This window comes from Amphiprion ocellaris, chromosome 7 (genome assembly GCF_022539595.1).
Source record: "Amphiprion ocellaris isolate individual 3 ecotype Okinawa chromosome 7, ASM2253959v1, whole genome shotgun sequence".
NCBI classification, from domain to species: Eukaryota; Metazoa; Chordata; class Actinopteri; family Pomacentridae; genus Amphiprion; species Amphiprion ocellaris.
The window spans coordinates 23,442,002-23,463,980 of NC_072772.1; the positions used below are offsets into that span (position 1 = coordinate 23,442,002).

General features: G+C 39.4%; 2 protein-coding genes across 5 annotated transcripts in view; one reads left to right on the forward strand and one right to left on the reverse strand.

The window, feature by feature from the left end:
- The window catches only part of sgsm2 (small G protein signaling modulator 2), a 120,450-nt gene extending 112,507 nt beyond the window's left edge, over positions 1-7,943 (forward strand). For all 3 annotated transcript variants that reach the window (XM_035956855.2, XM_023289318.3, XM_023289319.3), the window contains 5 exons: positions 771-853; positions 1,404-1,513; positions 1,633-1,729; positions 2,788-2,955; positions 3,324-7,943. In XM_035956855.2, the coding sequence (XP_035812748.2) occupies positions 771-853; positions 1,404-1,513; positions 1,633-1,729; positions 2,788-2,955; positions 3,324-3,412 (547 nt within the window). In that variant the 3' untranslated portion in view covers positions 3,413-7,943. The remainder of the gene's footprint in view (positions 1-770; positions 854-1,403; positions 1,514-1,632; positions 1,730-2,787; positions 2,956-3,323) is intronic.
- A 2,508-nt stretch (positions 7,944-10,451) lies between these two features.
- The window catches only part of tpst1 (tyrosylprotein sulfotransferase 1), a 53,612-nt gene continuing 42,084 nt past the window's right edge, over positions 10,452-21,979 (reverse strand). Inside the window, exons 4-6 of one of the 2 annotated variants that reach the window (XM_023289324.3) lie at positions 15,889-15,939; positions 15,281-15,345; positions 10,452-10,954 (exon numbers count right to left, since the gene is read on the reverse strand). In XM_023289324.3, the coding sequence (XP_023145092.1) occupies positions 15,310-15,345; positions 15,889-15,939 (87 nt within the window). In that variant the 3' untranslated portion in view covers positions 10,452-10,954; positions 15,281-15,309. The remainder of the gene's footprint in view (positions 10,955-15,280; positions 15,346-15,888; positions 15,940-21,979) is intronic. The other variant, XM_023289325.3, reaches the window with a different exon arrangement.

Consider the following 21,979-nt stretch of genomic DNA (forward strand, 5'->3'; position numbering starts at 1 on the left):
TCATGGCCACTGTCAGTAGGCAGCTGGTTTTTTGGGGGAAATGCTCCAGTACACGCTATTTAAAATTAATTTAAAATGAACAACACAAACATGGAGTGGCGAAAGAATTTATTCCACCTGGAGTCCATCTGACAAATGAGGTAGAATGTGTGAATGTAATTATTCACTCTTTTGTGACTGTTTTGATCTAAATACATCAACTCCTGAGGGAAATCTGTGGCACTTTAGATGCAAAGACTCCACTATAATACCAGCTAGTCACTAAACATGTCTGTGTGTGGTTTGCTGCTCTGCAGGTCACATATTTCTAAAATGGTGGCATGCTGCATGTGGTAATGTTGATGACAGCAGTGAAAGTGAGCAAAACAGTAGAACTGTGGGCTGACCAAAACAATGAACTGAAAGCAGTAAACACCTTTGTTGATCTGTGGAGAGCTGCAGTCACATAATAATTCTCTCTTCTCTCTTCACTTTAAACATATTCATAAGTTTCATTGTTGTTTTACATTTTTTGTATCAAGTATCAAAGTAATCACTGTACAGAAAAGAGACATCTAGAAACATCCTGCGATGTAGTATTGGATTAATACTGATGTGCTGATGTCTAAGTGGCAACTACTTTATGTAGTAGTTTGATTTGTTAACAGTGCAGCATGTCACGTGTTTTAGTTCTGAAAAACATGCGCATTAAGTCTGTTGTTTGGAATACAATGTGTTTGCTCTCTAACCAAGCTCTTGTTCATGTCGATGTGTGTGTTTCTGGCCTGCAGCTATGTGTGGGAGCATTTAGAGATGGGCTATGTTCAGGGCATGTGTGACCTGCTTGCTCCACTTATGGTCATTCTGGATGATGGTGAGAAAAAAGAATCCTCCTTTACCACATGTCTTCATGACTGGAATCACTGTAAACAGAACAGATGAAAATCCCCCACAACATCAGCTATACAACTGGCCTCATCATTAAATACTAGAAATAATCGATCAATATCAATTTAACACTCACATTCAAATCTAATAGCAGCGATGTGTAGTTCTACACCTGAAAGCTGAGTTTAGATCTGCAACAATCGTTGTTTCATTGTTTCCTGTGGCTGTAGGTCAGTGAACATTGGAGTGAAGTAGATATGTTTTCTAATCCACTTCACTTTTACAATGAACTGCCCTTCTATCTGCATTTGAAATTAATCTAGGAAATGTTACTCGTTATAGAAAACAATCATTTCAACAACTTGTTAAAATGATGGGGTGTCATTAGAGATACAAACCAGCAATTTTACGTTGTTCACAGTGCCATCCAGACTACCTGACCGTATTGTCTTTCTGTGTGTGTGTGTGTGTGTGTGTGTGTGTGTGTGTGTGTGTGTGTGCGTGTGTGTGTGTGTGTGTGTGTGTGTGTGTGTCAGAGTGCCTGGTGTACAGCTGTTTCACTCAGCTAATGAAGAGGATGAGTCAGAACTTCCCTAATGGTGGAGCCATGGACACACACTTTGCCAACATGAGGTCACTAATCCAGGTGATGGATGACACACTTCCTGTGTGTGTGTGTGTGTGTGTGTGTGTGTGTGAGTGTGTGTGTGTGTGTGAGAGAGAGTTATATCTACTGACATCCGCTGATGTTCCCTCTGATGTCAGATTCTGGACTCGGAGCTGTTTGAACTGATGCAGCAGAATGGAGACTACACTCACTTCTACTTCTGTTATCGCTGGTTCCTGCTGGACTTTAAGAGAGGTGAATGCTGCATCCTTTCCTGAAAGTTGTAGAGCTGTTAAAGTCCCTCCAGCTGTTGATTTGGCACTTGAAAACTCATCTCTGTTTATCAAAGTTAGATATTTAGAAGACTTCCACTGAAAATCCTTTCCTGCCTTAAGATGGCTTAGATGTAACTCTCCATCACTGATTCGGAGACTGTGCAGTCTCTGTCTCCGCTCACCACAGCTCAAGCACACCAGCTTACCCGTGACTCTGCTCAAACACTGTAAATCTGCACTACATAATGTATTAAGCTCTATTATTGGAGTAGTTCAGCTATACATGTTCACATCAGAAGCTGACTGTAAAGATGAATAATGAGACAGAGAGCTACACTACCGTTCAAAAGTTTGTATTCACCAAGACAATTTCATGTTTTCCATGAAAACTCACACTTTTATTCATGTGCTAACATAACTGCACAAGGGTTTCGTAATCATCAATTAGCCTTTCAACACCATTAGCTAACACAATGTAGCATTAGAACACAGGAGTGATGGTTGCTGGAAATGTTCCTCTGTACCTCTATGTAGATATTCCATTAAAAATCAGCTGTTTCCAGCTAGAATAGTCATTTAACACATTAACAGTGTCTAGACTGGATTTATCATTCATTTAATGTTATCTTCATTGAAAAAAAAAAGTTTTTCTTTCAAAAATAGGGATACTTCTAAGTGACCCCAAACGTTTGAACGCTAGTGTACAATCTGCCTGTAGACACGACTGATTCCTCAGGTTTGTTTCATATGAAACCCTGGAAGTCTGAATCCATGTTTTTGAGGCTGCCGTCACTACACTGCAGTTTCAAGGTATAAACGTTCAAATATGGTATTGACTGCCTATTTTACTGATGATGTAGCTTCTAGCATATAAAAAAATCATTTGGACATGATAACAACGTAAAGAAAAGCTTCAAAGTTTTTCACCAAAGGGGGTCTTTAATTATCTGAATCGAATCACACAAAGACTGTTCACAGATGGATGTTCAAAAAGGGAACTTTAAGAGGGCTGACTGTAACCATGTGTTGTGTGTGCAGAGCTCCTGTATGAGGATGTGTTTGCGGTGTGGGAGGTGATCTGGGTGGCACCCAGGATTTCCTCGCAGCACTTTGTCCTCTTCCTGGCCTTGGCACTGGTTACAGTTTACCGTGAGATCATCATGGACAACAACATGGACTTCACCGACATAATTAAGTTCTTTAATGGTATGATACACTCACGTAGCATGTGTGTACATTTTGTTCTGTGATGGCTACAATCAGTGAACAGTAGACAAAAAACTAATTTTGGTAAACTTAAAAGAAAGAAGTAGGGTCATTTTCTCACAGACAACTGTACAATCAGACTTCCTTTTGCAAGCAGAGGAGTCGCCCCCTGCAGGTCATTACACAGAATGCAGGTTTATTGCACTATGGAACAACTTGTGTCTGTTATATGCTCAAATCTGCAGGACAGTGAGCTCTAGTGCTCCCTCGTAGACTTTAGGTTATTTCTGTGTAAACTGTGTATGTGTCCAAGGTACTTAGTTGCTCTTTTTGTGGGAGTTTCCTCTGACAGTGTGTCTGATCCACAGAGATGGCTGAGCGTCATGATGTCCAGCATATCTTGAAGATAGCGCGTGAGCTGGTGCACAAAGTCCAGTCTCTGATGGACAACAAGTGACTGCAGTGGAAGAAGGAGAGAAGGAGGAGTAAGAGGATACAAAGGGAGAAATTGTCCGTACCCCCTGGAAACTCCTCTCCTCCATCGAAGACAGAGTGTTGGCCAACCTCCACCCATCCAGAGAGGAGTCCAGGTGTCCCCCTCCCCAGATGAAGGCCGTGGGCAGCAGCACCTGGCTCTGGAGCTCCGCCTAGATCTGTTTACATTCACCTTTACATGGAATGCCCATGGTGTCTGTTCAGACATGTGGATTTGTCTGCATGCTTGTGAGTTTGATCACACTGTGAACGCATTCTTGAGTCTCCCTAGTCCTACAGAGTTTGTGTGCGTGCATGAAATCGCACATACGTACACTCCATTTTGGCTCTATCAATACTCCAGTTTTCTAGAGTTGCACTTTTTTCCTTGACTCTGAAACAGAACCTATTTGGATGCCTGTCAGGGAGACCAAAGTGGTCTCAGTGGTTGGCAGATGTTTTCCTTGGTGCAGTGCCATCGGAAGCCAGCAGAGTGCAGGATTTACACCCACCAGAGGAGCAGAAGACTTAGCCACGAAGACGTTTTCATTAGTGACCAAATGGACTGTGCCAACTACATTTTCATGAGTGTTTTCTACAACAAGCATGTGTGTTTTTACCCCTGTCCTTTTTTCTTTTTTTCTAGAAATTCATTATAACACAAATGTTGCCTTTACCAGTAATGGCCCAAGGTACTTAGTTGCACTTTTTGTGAGAGTTCCCTTCATGGTGCCTGTGAAGGCCTTCCACAGTAGCTGGGGGCCGGAGGCATCACCAGAGGCCAAACTGTTGAGAACCTCAGGATGAACTGGAGCCAACTTTTCTGAACACGCCAGTCAGTGTTTAAAGCATGTTCCACCCTCGTTCCAAAACAGCAGATAAAAGAGCAGCAGAGCACAACAGTAAAGGCAAAAGCACACAGGCCTGCCTCCTGACTTTAAAACTAAACTAGTGCCAGGATTGTCAGGGCTGCAGCTCCCTTTATCAGCACTATGACGAGTTCATCTGCTGTAATTACATGCATACTGCCGGAATTTAATTCTTGTTGGTAGTTCTTAAAGTAAATGTACTAATATTTGACCATTTACAGCCAGAAAGGAATTCAAATAAAGTGATTTAGTAATCACTACCACAGTTGTTTACTGTGTGCAGCAGCATGATAAAGACTTTACAACGCATTTACAGAATATATCATTTTAAAGTACCTTAAGTATTTTTTCAAATTCTCTGAGATGTTTTCATGTTGAGTCAGTAATGCACTTATGTCAGTATTTCCAGCCGTAGCTCAGACCATGTTTCACTCAGCCGTGTCTGAATTTTTTAAACGCCACCAGGCTGTGAAACACAATGACTGAAGGACACATTTTAAATATATGTGTTCTGTTAATCAAGTATTATATATCTGTGACTGATAAGAAGAAATAGACATGCCAGGTTGAGACAGAAAAGCAGAAGAAAATCCCATGAAACACCACATTAAGAAAAGCCTTTGAGGATGGAAGGAAAGTGACTAAGTGATTATTTGATCATGTCTAAAGGTGGATATACCTTTAAGAATAAGGCTGGCAGTATTTATAGATTTTCTGCTGTCCAAAAATCCTATGAAATCCCTGCTGAAAACATAAATCTTTCAAACTCAGTCTCAAACATGTAGTTTCATCTCAGTCATTTCCTCAAACAGTCAGATGTTGTAGTTTTAGACCAACATTACACAAACAAGGCTAAATTGGACTTTTGTGGTGTAGCTCAGTTTGACACAGTTTTGTATTTCACTATTGCCCTTGTGGGATTGCAGAAACTTAATGGTTCAACTGTTTACTCACAAGATTTTTAAAAAGTGAAGATTTCCCCCATCTGTTCATACTTTTTGTTTCAACTTCAGAATCAGAATCAGCTTTCATGTCCAGTATGTACACAACATACAAGGAATTTGGTTTTGGCTGTTGGTGTCACCCTGGGATAATATAGTTACATAATAATTACATAATAGTAAAATAATTATTGAAAGAAGAAGAGAAAAAAATTATAGTACAAAGAAAATAATGATAATAGTAGTATATATATATATATATATATATATATACACACACACACACGTGTGTGTGTGTGTGTGTGTGTGTGTGTGTGTGTGTGTGTGTGTGTGTGTATATATATATAAAACTAGAAAAGACTATATGAACACAGTAGAATGACAGTTACTAGAGTGAGAGTATGGTGCAAAAAGCAGAGAATATTGCTCTTAGTACAAAAATAATATACATATTTGTGCTCATTACCTTCACTTACTGTCAACTATTTCAACTAGTTTCTATTGAAGTTATAAGCAACTTCAAACTGATGCAACCGATTTCACCATTTATACATCACTTTCCAGAAACTGTTTCAATTCGTTTAATATTAAGTAACCATTTTGACCATTTATATGTTTTAGTTCTTTCATCTGTGCGTTACTCAGCTAACACTTTTCACTATTTGCTCATAACTTTTAGGTAACCATTTATTATTACACCATGCTAACTATCTCAACTGGTTATCCATAACTTTTATCCATTTTAGCCATCATTACATCACTAATTATTGTTGCTAACTGTGTCCATGGCTTTTAGCTTACCATGTATTGACTGCTTGTAGAAAGCTACTTAGAGTATTTAAATGATAGTTAATACATTATTTATAGTAAACTATCAACTCATTTTCACTTTCTTGGCAAATTTTCATGCTGAAAACTGAAATCCTCCGTGTCCAGGCTTGCTCATTCTAAGCACATATCCTAAATCAAAGTGTAATTCATATTTTTGTGATTAGTTGAACTCTTTTTTGCTTCTAACCCCCAAACCATATTCCTACTTGTGAGTATAGGACACTTTTTCCAGAATTTCTGCGATATCTTACCATTAATCACATTGAGGTGGACTATATACTATTACTATCAATACAATTAGTTCCATTATTTCAGTAAATATTAGACCACACATCTGAACTGTATTATGAGGTTTTAGCCCAATGTTGCAAATGAATCCAGTTAAATGAATGTAAAAATGGCTATTGAATAGCCATTGTCAAACTATGCTGTATGTATGAGATTTGGCTGCAGCCCAGATACAAACTAAAACCTGCAGCGGTATTTCCCTTTAATCAGGGCACATTTTGTTGGGAATTCCCAGGAAGAACCAGAATCAAGGATCTCTGTGGTACTGAGTAATAAAATACCATTCTCTGGATACACACCCTGTACTTCAGGAGACATTTTGTCTTTTCATGGATTGAACAGACGGTAATGTAGATCTAGAATCGCACCAACTCTGCTCTTTAAATGAGTTCCTCTTATCGTTTGGAACTGGAGTGAAACATGCTCACTGATCTGAAGGCACCATGAAGACTGTTACACTTCTTACTGCATTCAGCAACACTGTTCAGAAAACTGGTTGCAGTTGTCCTCGTGGAACCTGAAGTCCAGCCTCTGAACATCCAACATGCTTGGACTGGGTTGGTCTAAATCACAGATTTGTGGTCCCAGGTCCTGAAGAAAAGCTAGCAGAGAAGAAGCTGCTTTTAATGCCAAACGTTCTCCGGTGTTCAGTGTTCAGTATTCCAGCTGCTTTGGGCTTCAGGGTAACAGCACATTCCTGTTTGTATCTGAAGGGAGTCGGGGACATTTTTGATACCGTTTCCACTCCCCCCTTGTCAGTGTGACTCTTGACGTCTAACCCTCCTCGTCTCCTTAAAGTGTCCAACATGGCTGCATATGATTGGTCATCCAGCACGGACCTGCACCTGTGATTCATGTGCCAAGAGTCTTCCCCAATCCTGAAGTGTACTGTAGTCATCCGGCTCTCTGATTCGCTAGTTTGATCCCAGGATCGGGCAGTGGCATGGATGTGCCTCGCTACGGCCTCCCCTCCCTCCCCCCACCTCGCCACCACGGCGACGGAGGGCGGTCGGTGGGGGGAACCGCGGCCCGTGGCAGAGCTTTTTCTTCCAATCAGGACAATGTGTACCAAAGCCTTGAAACAGCCCCCTCCGTGGCATGATGACAATGTGCAATTTCATACTGCATCTTGAAGACTGACTGTTTACTATGTGTGTAAAATATTTTTGAAAATGGTGTTCTTGAATTCTTTTAACTACTGTGCAATTTCTGTCGTTTGAGAATCCCATCAAAGTCTATATTGCTGTACATATGAACCAAAAGCCCAATATTTCTATGACGACAGTCCAGACACACACACACATATATATATATATATAAATATATAACTTATTTTGAGATCTATTTTTTATGTTGGTTTTAGCAGCACTAGTCGGAGGTGTATACTGTGCAGAAATGCAGAATGTGTGCAGACTATGTTACACGTTGACTGTTAAGTGTTCTTTCTCAATGTTGTGCACTGACTTCAAGATTTCAAATTTCTATTTATTTAGAGAGCCAATGATTGCATTGCTGAATATGTATTGGTAAGGATGTATCATTTACCTTGAATGTAATGTATTATTAAATAAGAGGTTGTTCATTACTGCGCTGCTCTCTCTCCTTTACACTGTTGATGCTACACACAGGAGGACGTTCTGTCACTTTAAAGAACTTCTGTAGGTTTCATCTCTATTTAGAACTTTTCAGTAGAACATGACTGGACTGATTTAAAGCTGCTCGTCAATATTTTTATATCATCAAGGAACCAAATGAGTGTAATGTGAGGGGAGGTGCTTGTAACAAACCTACCGAAAACTATCATCCTGCTGCAGTTCCCCTTCACTCCTACAGAGCTGTTTTTGCTCAATTCACTCACTGTTTTACAAGGTTATCTTCAGATGCAGCAATTCAATTCAGTTCATTTATATAGCACCAATTACAATTCAGATTGTCTCAAGACACTTTACAGAACCCATATGCCTGAACCCCCAGAGCAGCCCTAAGGCGACAGTGGCAAGAAAAACTCCCTTTTAACAGCAAGGAACCTTGAGCAGAACCCGGTTCTTTATGTGGGGGAACCCATCTGCTGCTGGCCAGCGGGTTGAGAAGGACAAAGTAGGCTGCTGATTTTAGAAAGAAAAGACCAGATAAAGCCACTGTACACTGTCTAACACAAGACAGACACATTTCATGGCTCGCTGTTGTCGTAGTGGATCTTAATTTTGCCCATTTACAGCTGTCATTAAAGTGTGTTTTCATTCTCTTAGTTGTGTCTTCAATGTGATCTAATTTCAATATGAAAATTAGTTCACCAGGACTGACATGTCAACAAACATGATGTGTCTCAGTGCATCTCTGCATTTACACCTGGCTTTAACAGGACTTTTCTCTCACCCAAATATGTACACAGATTCCAGTTTAATATCAAGTGTGAATTTGGTATCGACATCTAAATTACCAGATATTTCCTCTGGACTTAGTGTTTTTGAGAACAAAACAGAGCTAGAAACATTTGCCGTGTCTTTCTGTGTTCTGCATATGAACTTTGTAGGGTGGTAATAGTTCAAAAAAGTGGAAAGAAGTCAATTATTGTAGCTTTAAACTCCAAAGCATCTAAATGAACCCCTTTGGCTCGGCATTATTTTTGTTGTTTCTCTCTGAAAAAGCATCTCCAAACGTAGTTAGTAACTGTGAGGCCACAATGAATGAGCTCTGTGGAGACACGCGGGGGAATGTTGAAATATACGTTTCTGTCTCCATCAGCACATCAGATCATAACTGTCATTTCTACCTAATCAAAACTGTAAATTGGAGAGTAAATATCCATCTTACAACAGTGAGTCAGTGACAACCATGTCACTAAATCTGCTGCAGCTCTACCAGATTTAATGCAGTGCAATGAAGGCTACATTCATTTTGGTCACAGCAACACCAGGCAGGTGGGAAACATGTTTTTTAATGATTTTTAAGGGTGTTCAGCACTCAGCAGTATAATGTATGAAATGGTATACATTGCTTAATCCCCATTAGGGTCTGTGGAAGGCTGGAGCCCAGTTAACTTAGGGTGAAGGCAGGGGACACCTGGACAGGTCACCAGTCTGTCACAGGACTACACACAGAGACAAACAACCACACTCACATTCACACCTACAGATCATTTAGAATCACCAATTAACCTCAACATGTTTTTGGACTGTGGAGGAAGCCGGAGAACCTGCACAGGGGAGAACATGCAAACTCCTCGCAGAAAGATCCCAGGCTGGGACGTGAACCAGGGATCTTCTAGCTGCAAGGTGACAGTGCTAACAACTAAGTCACTGTGCAGCCAGGTAAAAATATGATGAATATAATCCAGCAGTGTAGAATGGAATGGATGTTCTGCACAGTCAGAACTTTGACTTTTAGCTCTTACAGAGTATTTTGACATTTTGAACTACAACTTTGACTACAGGACTTTTACTTTTCTACAGTGGTGTTGCTACTGAATATCCTCCATCACTGTAAGCATGAAAGAACAGTGAATAGTGGAACCTCTGAGCAGGTTGCCTGCTGCAGCCTCAGTGTGTCTGACTCACGCAGATTCACAGCAGATTTAGTCAACCTGAACTTCCTAGAACCTCTCTAAAAAAAACAAAAAACAAAACTGAATCCTCAAAGATTGTTGTCTGAACATTGCAGTTTTTCACAGACCTAAAACAGCAGCTCTGCTTCTGCCATGAACCTACGGTAATTGGTTGGACAAAATATTGTAAGACATGCAGTCATGAAAACCAAACCACCCACAGGACCTGCATAACGAACTGAAAGAACATTCATAAAGCTTCTACGTTTCCTGGGTTTGTTGACACTGACAGGAAGCTGAGACAAGGAGAGTTTACAGCAAAAACTGTTGTATTGGACTAAAGAGGACTTTCTACTGGAGTCAGTCTCAATTTGTTTAAAATGACAATATTGGTTGCATGTGAATATATTGTTATAGAACAGCAGCAATTTCAGATCATTGGTTGTTTAAATAAAACTGTGCTTGGTGCTTCAACTTTAAAGTAATCTAGTGTTTGGTTCTACCTGGTTGAGTTTTCTTTAAAGATAGAAGAATCAGTCTGACAAGAGGTTTAGAAAAAAAGCATTGTTTATCACGGTTGATACGTCAAACTGATCAGTACCCATGACATTGCACAATACAAAGGCATGAAAAAAAATTAAACATTAAAATAGGTATTGCATCTTCCAAAAGCTAATTTTCCATTCATAAATACTTGTTGCGATTTCAGTTCACTGCAATTTCTTACAACAGAATCAAAGTTGTTCTCTAAATAGGCAAAAATGATTTCTACAAATCGATGAGCGTGATGTGACACTGAACTGACAATCAGCAGACATTCGGTGGTGCTGAGGACCAGGATTTTCTTTCTGTACAGTACAACATCGAAAGCCCAGAGTTCTCCTGAAGACGAGTAGTAATAGCAGCCCACAGGAAGAGGCGGGGGTGAGGAGGAGGGTGAGGAGACTGTCCTGCTGTGGACATGTGATCCTTAAGACGTGCTGAGGCCCAACATGGATGGTGCGATGGGTGAGACGATGCCGTGAACAGGAGCTCCACTGCAGAGTCCTGAACTGGAACATGAAAACAGAATGTGTTAGTGACAGAAGATCAGAAAAAGTTGGACCTTTACACTGAAATCTTTCAGTTCACTCAGTGTCATTATTCTCTGAATACAGATGAAATAGTTTGGAGTAAATCTCAAACTTCCACCATTACATGACTTTAATTCAGTGTTAAATAGCACCAATTCACAACATCCACTACCGGTCAAAAGTTTGGGGTCACTTAGAAATGTCCTTATTTTTGAAAGAAAAGCAGTTTTTGTCAATGAAATAACATTAAATGAACCATAAATCCAGTCTAGACATTGTTAATGTGGTAAATGACTATTCTAGCTGGAAAAAGCTAATTTTTAATGGAATATCTCCATAGAGGTACAGAGGAACATTTCCAGCAACCATCACTCCTGTGTTCTAATGCTACATTGTGTTAGCTAATGGTGTTGAAAGGCTAGTTGATGATTAGAAAACCATTGTGCAGTTATGTGAGCACATGAATGAAAGTGTGAGTTTTCATGGAAAACATGAAATTGTCTGGGTGACCCCAAACTTTTGAACAGTAGTGTAGGCCATCTCATAGCACTTAATATCACTATGTTATATACACTATACAGTATACACTACTGTTACGGTCTTACAGATAGTCCAAGATATCACAAAGCAAAGTCCTGTGTAATCAATATGTGGAGCCTGAACAATAACTCAGCAGAGTCAATTTTAGCTGGTTATCTGTATCACTTTCTATCTGGTGATAAAAAACACATTCTACAGGGTGTCCCTAAAGTCTGGACACACAGGAAATCTCATTAACTATAATTTTTTTTGCCTCCACAGATTAAATATGGCTATTATATCAAATATATATTTGATTAATTATCAAATATATATTAAATTCAAATTATTCAAAAAATATGTTAAATAAAATCTTGTCACAAATTTTATTTCTTGAAAATATGTATTTTTACCTGTGTCCAGACTTTAAGGGACACCCTGTAGTAAAGAATTGTCAATAATGTCATTTAGGACATTCAGAAACAATGTTATTTCTGTAGTGTCCACCAGAGGGCACTGACTGATTCTGAGTTTACTATGGAGACATTTCCTAAAGTAGGACCATTTACGTCCCACTGACAGCTAATCAAAACATTGGTCAATAGACATGAGAAGAGGCTGACACGGGTGGAATCTGGCATGTTATGTGAGTTTCAGCATCTGCTTCACCACATTTATCTTTATAGTTCAAACCTGCTCCACTTTTAAAGTAACATTTAACCTTCATCGGTACTTGTGGCAAAACCTCCTTCATCCGTACACTTGGGGTCCAGCTGGATCCCAGTAGTATTTCACCTGTTTCATATTTCTGTACCTGTCCATATCCTCTCAATGTATATTTTCCTAAAACATGTGTCGCCTATAGATACAAATATGAAAGAAACAATGAAATTACTATTGACTATTACAAACGTGTATTGCTAACAATATTTGTCTAAGAACTCCTGAATTGAAACACAACTGAAGCAGTCATCACAAGAGCAACATAACACAAACATACATAAATAGAAGAGGGACTGAAAAATCCAACTTGTAAATGAAAAAATATGACAACTTACATACTCCTGGAGTCCGCATGGACCCCAGGGGTACTGATGAGGGTTAATGGTCCCAAGTGATGAAAATCCATGACTATGTTTCGTATTTCTTAAAAACTGTATATTTAAGTTTTTATTAGACTAGTTCATCTTATTTTTTGTCCTTTCCATTTTCACCAAATGCTTGTTTTAAGTGACTCCAAAGGAAACTTTGGTTCTGTTGGGTTTCACTGGATACCTTTAGGTTTTTAAGGTTTCCACCTTACTGTGTGAAGGGCCTTGAGATAACACGTTTTTAATTGGTGCTATATACATAAAATTACATTGAAATGAAATGTGTATGAAATTGAAACGTGTTCCATTAACATGAAACATGTTAACCAGGAGTCACTTCAGGGACATTTTCAAGCTGCAGCTCTCTGCCAATAAAATACCGATTTAATAACCGTGACCTCATCTGACAAACTCACCAAGCACAAGTTAAAAATGACGGCTGATCTGTGAATTCAGAGATATTTCCATGTAAAATGATCACTCGGGGAGAATGTTTGAAATGGAAGAAAGTCCTGGTCTCACATTCATTTACAACAGGCTTAGATAACAACTAGAATTGTATTTTAAATGCACCTTTTTCAGTAAGGCATCAGCAGGAATAATCCAGCAGTATGATCAAATAGCAATCAAACAGACCATTTATTTAGTCATTCCAAGCATTATGTTTTACTACTGTATGGAATGACAGTGAGTGACAGGATGTGTGGTAGTGATGAACCCTCAGAGAATTATCAGCTGGATGTGGAGCTCCTCTCAGCTTCTCTGGGTCTCTAAATGTCATGTTTCAGGTCAGTGTCCAGATGAAGGCTGCTGCTGCTGCTCTGGATGTGGAAAATAACAGCTCAACATATCATGCTGATAAGAGATGTGTCAATGATGTGTTCCCAAATGGGCTAAAAACACTATTACTGAAGGGTTAAAGTCCTCCTCCACAAAAAAATATGTTTGGGTTGTTACTCCTCTGTTGATGTTCTATTCTGAATTTGACACCAAAAGGCTGTTTTCAAATTCTTCTGCTGAAAGTGGAAAGTTTCCCAGAGTTCTTTGAAAACCTAAGTTTGTGTGAACCAAAGACATTTATCTAAAGATAGAAGGTGCATCACCAGCTCCTCTCACTGCACTAAAGCTACCCTCTCAGCTTCTTTGTGGAACGTGGAAGTCTGCATGGCACAAACACTGACAGTTTACTTCCAGCGGTGGAGCACACATCTTGTTTCCACTAGTTAAACTGTTGAACTGACATGTATCTGCATAATCATGGATTGTGGATTCTTCAGTGAGGGAGGGGGTGTAGATCTCCTTTAACAATATTCAAGGCATTCTTTTTTATGGAAATATCTATATCAGACACCAAGGATAATTAAGTGTTATCAAAGATCAATATTGTGTATGTTAAAGGGGATCCTTTAGTAAATTTTGCTGATATTACAAAAGCTTCAATAAGGAGCTGGGCAGAGTGTTTTTTCAGAAACAATATAGATTATTAGTATTCAGTGAGATCAATAACTGATATCTGAAACTGACACGTTTGCTGTAAAAATAAAAAATTGTTGTCAACATTTAGAATAACTCAAAACTTAGCTAAAGTGCCTTTCTATATTTGTGCTCTATATGATGTACACTACTGTTCAAAAGTTTGAGGTCACTTAGAAATATCCTTATTTTTGAAAGAAAAGCATTTTTTTTCCAATGAAGACAACATTAAATGAATGATAAATCCAGTCTAGACATTGTTAATATGGTAAATGACTATTGTAGCTGGAAACAGCTGATTTTTAATGGAATATCTACATAGAGGTACAGAGGAACATTTCCAGCAACCATCACTCCTGTGATCTAATGCTACATTGTGTTAGCTAATGGTGTTGAAAGGCTCATTGATGATGAGAAAACCCTTGTGCAATTATGTTAGCACATGAATGAAAGTGTGAGTTTTTTTTTTAGTAGAAAACATGAAATTGCCTGGATGACCCCACACTTTTGAACAATAGTCTATCCTTTTGTGTTCAGAGGCTGTCACTCACAAGGTGTAGCCAATCAGATGCTGTGGTAAGAACGCAGTGGTGACTACAGACAGAGAAGCAGCTGTATCAGAGCTAAAGTAGAATTCCCTAACTGGGAAAATGCAGAGTAGGATTTAGTTGTAATGCAGTATTGTTAACTCTGGTACTGTTGTTATTCAGCCAGTGTTCTTATTCAGCCTTTGTGTCCTCACTTTGTATTTCAAAATAAAAGCCTTTCAACATTCTGACACTAAATGAGCTTTGATAAATAGCTTGATATTTCTCTTTTGGTATTTACTAAAAAAAAAAAAAAAACCATTACATTTTCCTCAACAAGGAGTACAAGACATCTTATCATTAGAAATACAGTTCAGAAAGACAAAAGGATGTAACACAAAATCATCAGAACATATTTTAAAATAGACTTCTAAAGAGTTGTAATGGGCCGGGCAGTTATGAAGTATCACCAAAATGCAGAACAATGTACCCCGACACTATTATATTATGTTACTGATGCATGAATGTGGAAGTAGCATTACTGCTGCAATGGAGGTGGAGCTCATTTTAACTATTAAGTAAATTCATGGTCAAAATTAAAACCAAAATGACATTTCAAAAGCGTGTCATGCTTACAATATGTATATAAAAGCTTTATTTGGACAGTGAGCAGTCAGTGAGATTCTCAGCTGTACCTGTGTTGTGGGCTGATGCTCCTCTACTCCTAACTGGGGTTGGGTCTCTCTGCAGACTTCTGGATCTGTGTGGAAGAACAGACAGCAGATCAGCTTTCAGTGTCAGCTCTGTGACAAAGCGTCTGCTGAGGAAATGCAGGACAGCAGCTGCAGCCACCAAGAAAACGCTGACAGACAGCTGAGTCAGAATGTTCAATGAAAAAAGGCAATTTAAAGCATGTAAAACATGTAGAATATAGACGTAGATTTGTCTAACTACCAGGAGAGGGCAGAAGTGATCTTTCACCAGCATCAGCTTTGAAACCAAGAGACAACACAAAGAGACTAACGAACAAAATAAAAACGCTAAAGACCAAAAAAAAAAAAAACATGGGAAACAGTCATGAAGCTGAAACCAGAAATCAACAACAGGCTGCATTAGATGGCCAGAAACTCAAGTGGAAAAACAAGAGGAGATGAGTAACTGTGAGCAGATGGAATTCTGTAATGTGATCTTCCACTGAGCAACACATGGTTTAACTCAAATCAGACACTAGAAAAAGGCTGAATTTGAAAAAGAAATTTTTTTTTTAAAAAAAGCTCAACAACAGGCAGAAGTGTTACTGTACCTGTGACTGTTCTTTTAGGAAATCTGGGAGCTGAAATTCACCTTTAAAGACCTGGAAAAACAAAGGGCCAGGTTTAGAGCTTCAGAAAATCTGCATTAGTTTAGTATCTACGTCACCACGGTGACACATAATTAAATTTCACTGGAAATGACGTGAGGAATCACACGTAAAACAGCATGATTATTCATGCCTAATATCCAAGCCGAACGAGCAGCCAAAGAGACACCGAGTAATACAACGATGGGTGAGGGGTGAGGCTGGAGGGTTACGGAGAGCAGGCCAGCAGGGGGCTGACTGAGCGGTTAAAAAATAAGGTCAAATCAGAGGCAGGAAGGGAGGGAGGGGAGGGTCAGTGTCCTATAGGATGAACCTCTAGTGTGCGTGTGTCTGTGTTTGTGTTAGAAGGGTCTTTCCAGGAGAATAAAAAACTTTGCATTACAAGCCAGTGTTGTATTTCCACAGAAACTAAACACTATGCACACATTCATGTAGAGTGGAAACACAAAGCCGTTCTGGCAGCCAGAGAAGAAGAATGTGGAGGTGAAGCTGGGCTACGAGTGAAACTGTGTGATCGTGTTGAGAAGCTGAATCTCAGAGTATGAGGAACAGGGGGAAGCAGCGAGGCAGAAAATGCTAACTGTTCTCAGCTTCTTCAGTCTGACTCATTACTTTGATGTTTTAATGCTTCCATTAATATTTCTTTCACTGCAGTGTAGTAATGTCCAGGATAATGTATACACTGCATGCAGGGTTTCAGTCACTATAACATCAACCCCCCAAATCCTAAAATGTTTACTCAATGCAACTTCCCTGCACTCTCTTGCACACAGCAGTAGGTGTAAATAGGCCAAGTGAGATGCTTGAACTCTGTTCCAACACTTCACTCATCGTCATGAGATGTCATCTAGATCAGGGCAAAGGAAAACCAGCCTACACAGGTATTTACAAAGCAGATGCACATGGAAGATATTCACGATGATAAATATAGACATCCTCAGCATGCAAAACTAAATGTTTTTTTTTTTTTTACTTTGTTGTGATTAAAGTTGTGGTTCCTCACTGCTTCTTTTCCTCAGTATCACCACTAACCTCAACTGCACCCGATACATTCAACCGCAGCCAAACTGAGGATTTATACATTCACACAGTGGCAGACCAACTCCTACTGAGAAACTTAAATGCACTTACTGATTTCATCACAAAAGTTGTCCCACGTCACCATAAATGCTTCACTTTCATCCTTTTCAGTGAAAAATGGCATTTCATCATAGAGCTTATAATAAAACATCTAGAGTAATGAGGTAATCAGTTTTACAACCAAATCTGTGCTGGACTCCTACAGACTGGCCTCCCTTCTGGGACCCACAGACTAAAACTTCCCCCAAAAACACAAAACTCATTCCTTAATCCCCCTGCGTGGCTTCCTGCTGGCTTGCATGTTAGTCTGAAATCGATGCAGAGCCAGAAACAGAACGTAATCTGAAATTACTTCCAACACCAGAGACAGGGAGTCGAGTGCATGTTTCTGCTTTCCTCCTGGGTGCCATTTTGCAGCCGTCCTCAGCATACAGAGGCTCCAGGCCAGACTGCTCCGAGCCAGTCCAACCGTCAGACAGAAAAAGCAGAGCACGCACAAGGGAAGCGAGGCAGAATACCTTTTGGTTGTACAGCAGGTCACACACATACACACATAATAAATCCAAGCGGTGTATAATTGAAGTGCACAGAACTAATGTCTGCCCTGCACACTACAGATCAATCTGTCCTTCAGAGAGAAGACAGATCAAAGGCCAGACGTCAATGTCTGCATGACAGAATCATTGTAACGTGAAGCCAGCCTGCTCCTGTCCAGCAGACTCTGACCTCAAGCTCCATTACCTCTGAAGGATCTGTTAAAATGCTCGTGAAAGGAGTAATATTCATATGGTGACGATTTACAGCCTCTTCAACTGAGGCAGATAAAGTGAGTTGAAATAGTGCACAGACAGATGGAGAGGACGTCTGACTGCCAGTACTACGCTCGGTCCCTAATCAGCTGAAAGACAGAGGCACTGGTTTGCCTCTTTCCTGTCATCTTCCCGCAGCTAGATAACAACCAAATGAGCCCTTTACAACCAAAGTGAAGGCACCTCCATTAGACTTTTCCCTTTGAAATGCTTTCTAATTACAACTACAAGTCAGCACTTCTGGTCCAGCTGCACACATTTTACTTTTAATTAGTGATGTGATTACAAGGTAAAACCTACAGAACTCTTCCCATGTTTGTCTGTGCCTGTACTGTAGCCTATAAAATGTAAGGAGATAGCTGAACAACAGAACTGGAAAGATACTAATTAACCACATTAGCTTTAAGGCACCACAGATAGAAGTGTTGCTGCATCAGCCTGCAACTTTTGTCCAGACTGCTAAGAAACATGGAGCAGATCTTCATGGTTCCCAGAGGATGAATCCAAATTGGTTTGGTAACTGGTAAGGCTATCAGCATGTTTATTCTTCAGTGCTGCATGGACTATTTGGACACCTGAATGAGTTTCATGATCAATGACTTCCATGACCCTTTTAACCATTAACTAGTCATCAGATTAAAATTTCCATTTGCCCAAAATATTTCTGTCAGTCTTAGTTATGTTTATGTTTAGCTAACTAGCAAATGTCAGCATGCTCACATGTCTAAGAAAGATGTAACAAGGTAAATATTAAACCTGATTAAATACCGCATGTTAGATCGGGTGGATGGTCGTATTACTCCTCTTATTGAAAACAGAAAAATATTTGGGTTCCCATGGATGTTTCTGAAAGGCTCTGACTGTATTTCTACATGGTACAAGTTACAGGTTATAGATTGGAATGTAGCACTGTGTCATTATGATGAGCAGTGGGCTGACATAACACAGGATTTCTGAAGAAAGTAGGACTTCCTACTGTATTTGGGTTCCATAAATGGAAATCAAGTAATAATTAAAGCGCTTTCAAAGTCCAGATAAGATATGATAAGATTAACTTTACTGATCCCACACCAGGGAAATTCTCAGCAGCAGCTTCAACTACATCTCTCTCAGTGATGAACTATAAAGGTGTGGATGACCTAGAATCTCCTCTACAGTATTGCAATGCATACAGTCTGCACAGCCACAAATTTTGGGCCTTTAGCAGACTTTGGTCCATGATAATAGTTATGTCAGGTGCACCATTACAGATGCAGAAAGCATGAATTGGAGTTAAGTATAGTTTCAGAGAGCTGCTGACATGACTGTGGACAGCTTTGTTTAGATTACTGATTTATCTATTGATATGTTCACAATTTCTCAAATAATAGATCAGCAAAATGTCATGATAGTAAAAAATATTAATTTCTGTTTCCCCAGACTCAAGGAGACATCTTTGAAAAACCCAAAACTTAAGAGATGCTATATTTGTGATAAAAGACAAAAGCAACGTATCCTCCCATTTGAGAAACTGAACCCATCACATTGCTGCCAAATGATTTAAAGAACTGGTGAGCCACTTATCAGAAAAAGAAAAAAAACACAAGAAAAAGCAGGCACTTCTGGCTGCAGCAACAACAGAAAATAGTCCAACCTCACCCCAAACCACTGAGAAAAAAGAAAACAATCTCAACATGAGACTGTTGGAGAGTAGAAACCCAGAAAACTTGCCACAGCACGCCTCAGCAGAGCCAGGCAGAGCTCAGTCAGGGAGGCACCAGCACAGTTGGGTCAGCCAAGGTGCCTGCTGGTACAAGCAGCAGGTCAGTCTGGTGTAGTAGTGCCAAACTAAACCCTGCAGTGGTTCAGCCTTAGGATTATGGCTGCAGCTCCCTGTGACTAAGTTCCAGTCTCAGTTGGGTTAAATGTGGCAACAGCCCAGTGTGTTTGAAAGGCTGCCAGTGTGGAGCCATGATCGGCGGGGGAGAATGTTTCAGCTGTATGCTTGTCTACTTCCACCCTCTTAGGGAGGAAACTTTCCAAAGATATTGTTATCTAAACAAAATGCTGCTGTTCAGTATGGAGTCACAGAAGTACCACAATAAAATATAAATCTGTTAAAAAATAAGGAAATAAATATGTAAATATAAAGATAAATAAATAAATCTGTTAAAAAAAATAAGGAAATAAATGTGTAAATATAAAGAGGAATAAATAAAAGAATTAATAAATATATAAATAAATAAATAAAAAGGTAAATTTTGTCTTTGCTTTACCCTTTTTTTCCCTTTTATTTTTCCATTTTGTCATTGCCTTTTCCATTTTGTCATTCCCTTTTCCTTTTGTCATTTCCTTTTCCGTTTTGCCTTTGCTTTTACTTGATGGACTGAGCTGTCAATCAAATGGCTCTGGGCAGGGTTCCTAGCACGGCTAAAGTGAAATGATGTCACCGTGGCGCTTCGGCTGATTCTACCAGTAGACACTGAAAGGACTCTGATAGTTCAGTCAGTTAATGTTTATTTTCTTACTGGTGCCAGTTTTAATGCACTTTATTAACACCTGTAGTGTAAGATATAATGTGTGCTGTGCACTCCAGATGTCGATGGAAATTATTTCTGTGTGTGTTGACAGGAGAAGAGAGTTAGCATCCAGTAAATATTAGCGTTAATGTGAATTAACGATGCTAAGCGAGCTAGCTGCTCAGTCATAGCCTGATTAAAGTTAATGTATCATTAAGCTGACGATGTTTGTGTTGAGTTTCATGGAAACAGCTGAAGTGTGTTGTGTTAGTGTAATGTGGTACATTTAGTTAATAAAACTATCAGTGGAGACGCTGGTTCACATTAATGTAACGCTTAGAAAACCTAAATGTGATTAAAACAGTAACGTTAAATGTAATATCTGCAGTGTTAATCATTACTTTGATCATATTCTGGGAGTTTATTTTTCCAATCTACACTGCAGGAATACGTACTACAACATGTGAATCAGTCATTAAACAATGTTAATGACTAGAGAGTAGATTTACTATTTTCTCCAGTTTAACTTAAAAGGCTCAGCAGATATTCAGAACTACTGACAACACAGCACCTTAACGTTATTGTTTTAATCACATTTAGGTTTTCTAAACGTTACATTAATGTGAACCAGTGTCTCCACTGATAGTTTTATTAACTAAATGTACCACATTACAGTAACACAACACACTTCAGCTGTTTACATGAAACTCAACACAAACATCGTTAGCTTAATGCTACATTAGCTTTAATCAGGCTACGACTGAGCAGCTAGCTTGGTTAGCATCGCCGATTCACATTAAAGCTAATATTTACTGGATGCTAACTTTCTTCTCTGGTCAACACACACAGAAATAAACTCCATCGACATCTGGAGTGTATGGTACACATTATATCTGACACTAAAGGTGTTTATAAAGTGCATTAAAACTGGCACCAATAAGAAAATAAACATTAACTTACCAAACTGTCAGAGTCCTTTCAGTGCTGGTAGAATCAGCTGAAGCACCACGGTGACAGCACTTCATTTTAGCTGTGCTAGGAGCTGGCGTCAGGCAGGAATCCTGTGATCAGGTATTGACTACTCACCTGGACAGAAAGACCCACCCAGAGCCATTTGATTGACAGCTCAGACCATAAAGTAAAAACAAAGGCAAAAAGGAAAAGGCAATGACAAAATGGAAAAGGCCATGACAAAATGGAAAAATAAAAGGAAAAAAGAGAAAAGGGAAAAGCAAAGACAAATATTTACCTTTTATTTATTTATATATTTATTTATTCTTTTATTTATTTAGCTCACTGTGGCAGATTTTTGCCAGGAGGAGTAAATACACTTAGTGCATACACACAGCCAACACGCCAGAGACTGACCTGAAATCAGACCTAGAGCTGGAGATTGAACCACAGAATGACTTTGGACAGAGCACCGAGCACCAGTCTCTTTAGCTCCAAATATTAAAGACTGTCAAACTACAAAAAGCTGGCATCACATTCTTGGTCAGATTGGTTATCTTATGTGGATTTGACAGCTCCTGATTTCAACATGTCTGACAACATCAAACCTTTTGGAACCACCTAAATGCTTTTAACAGCAAGCTAAAAAAGCTCTGTTTTGGTACTGGGACTACTGAACACTGGTCCAGCGTTCAT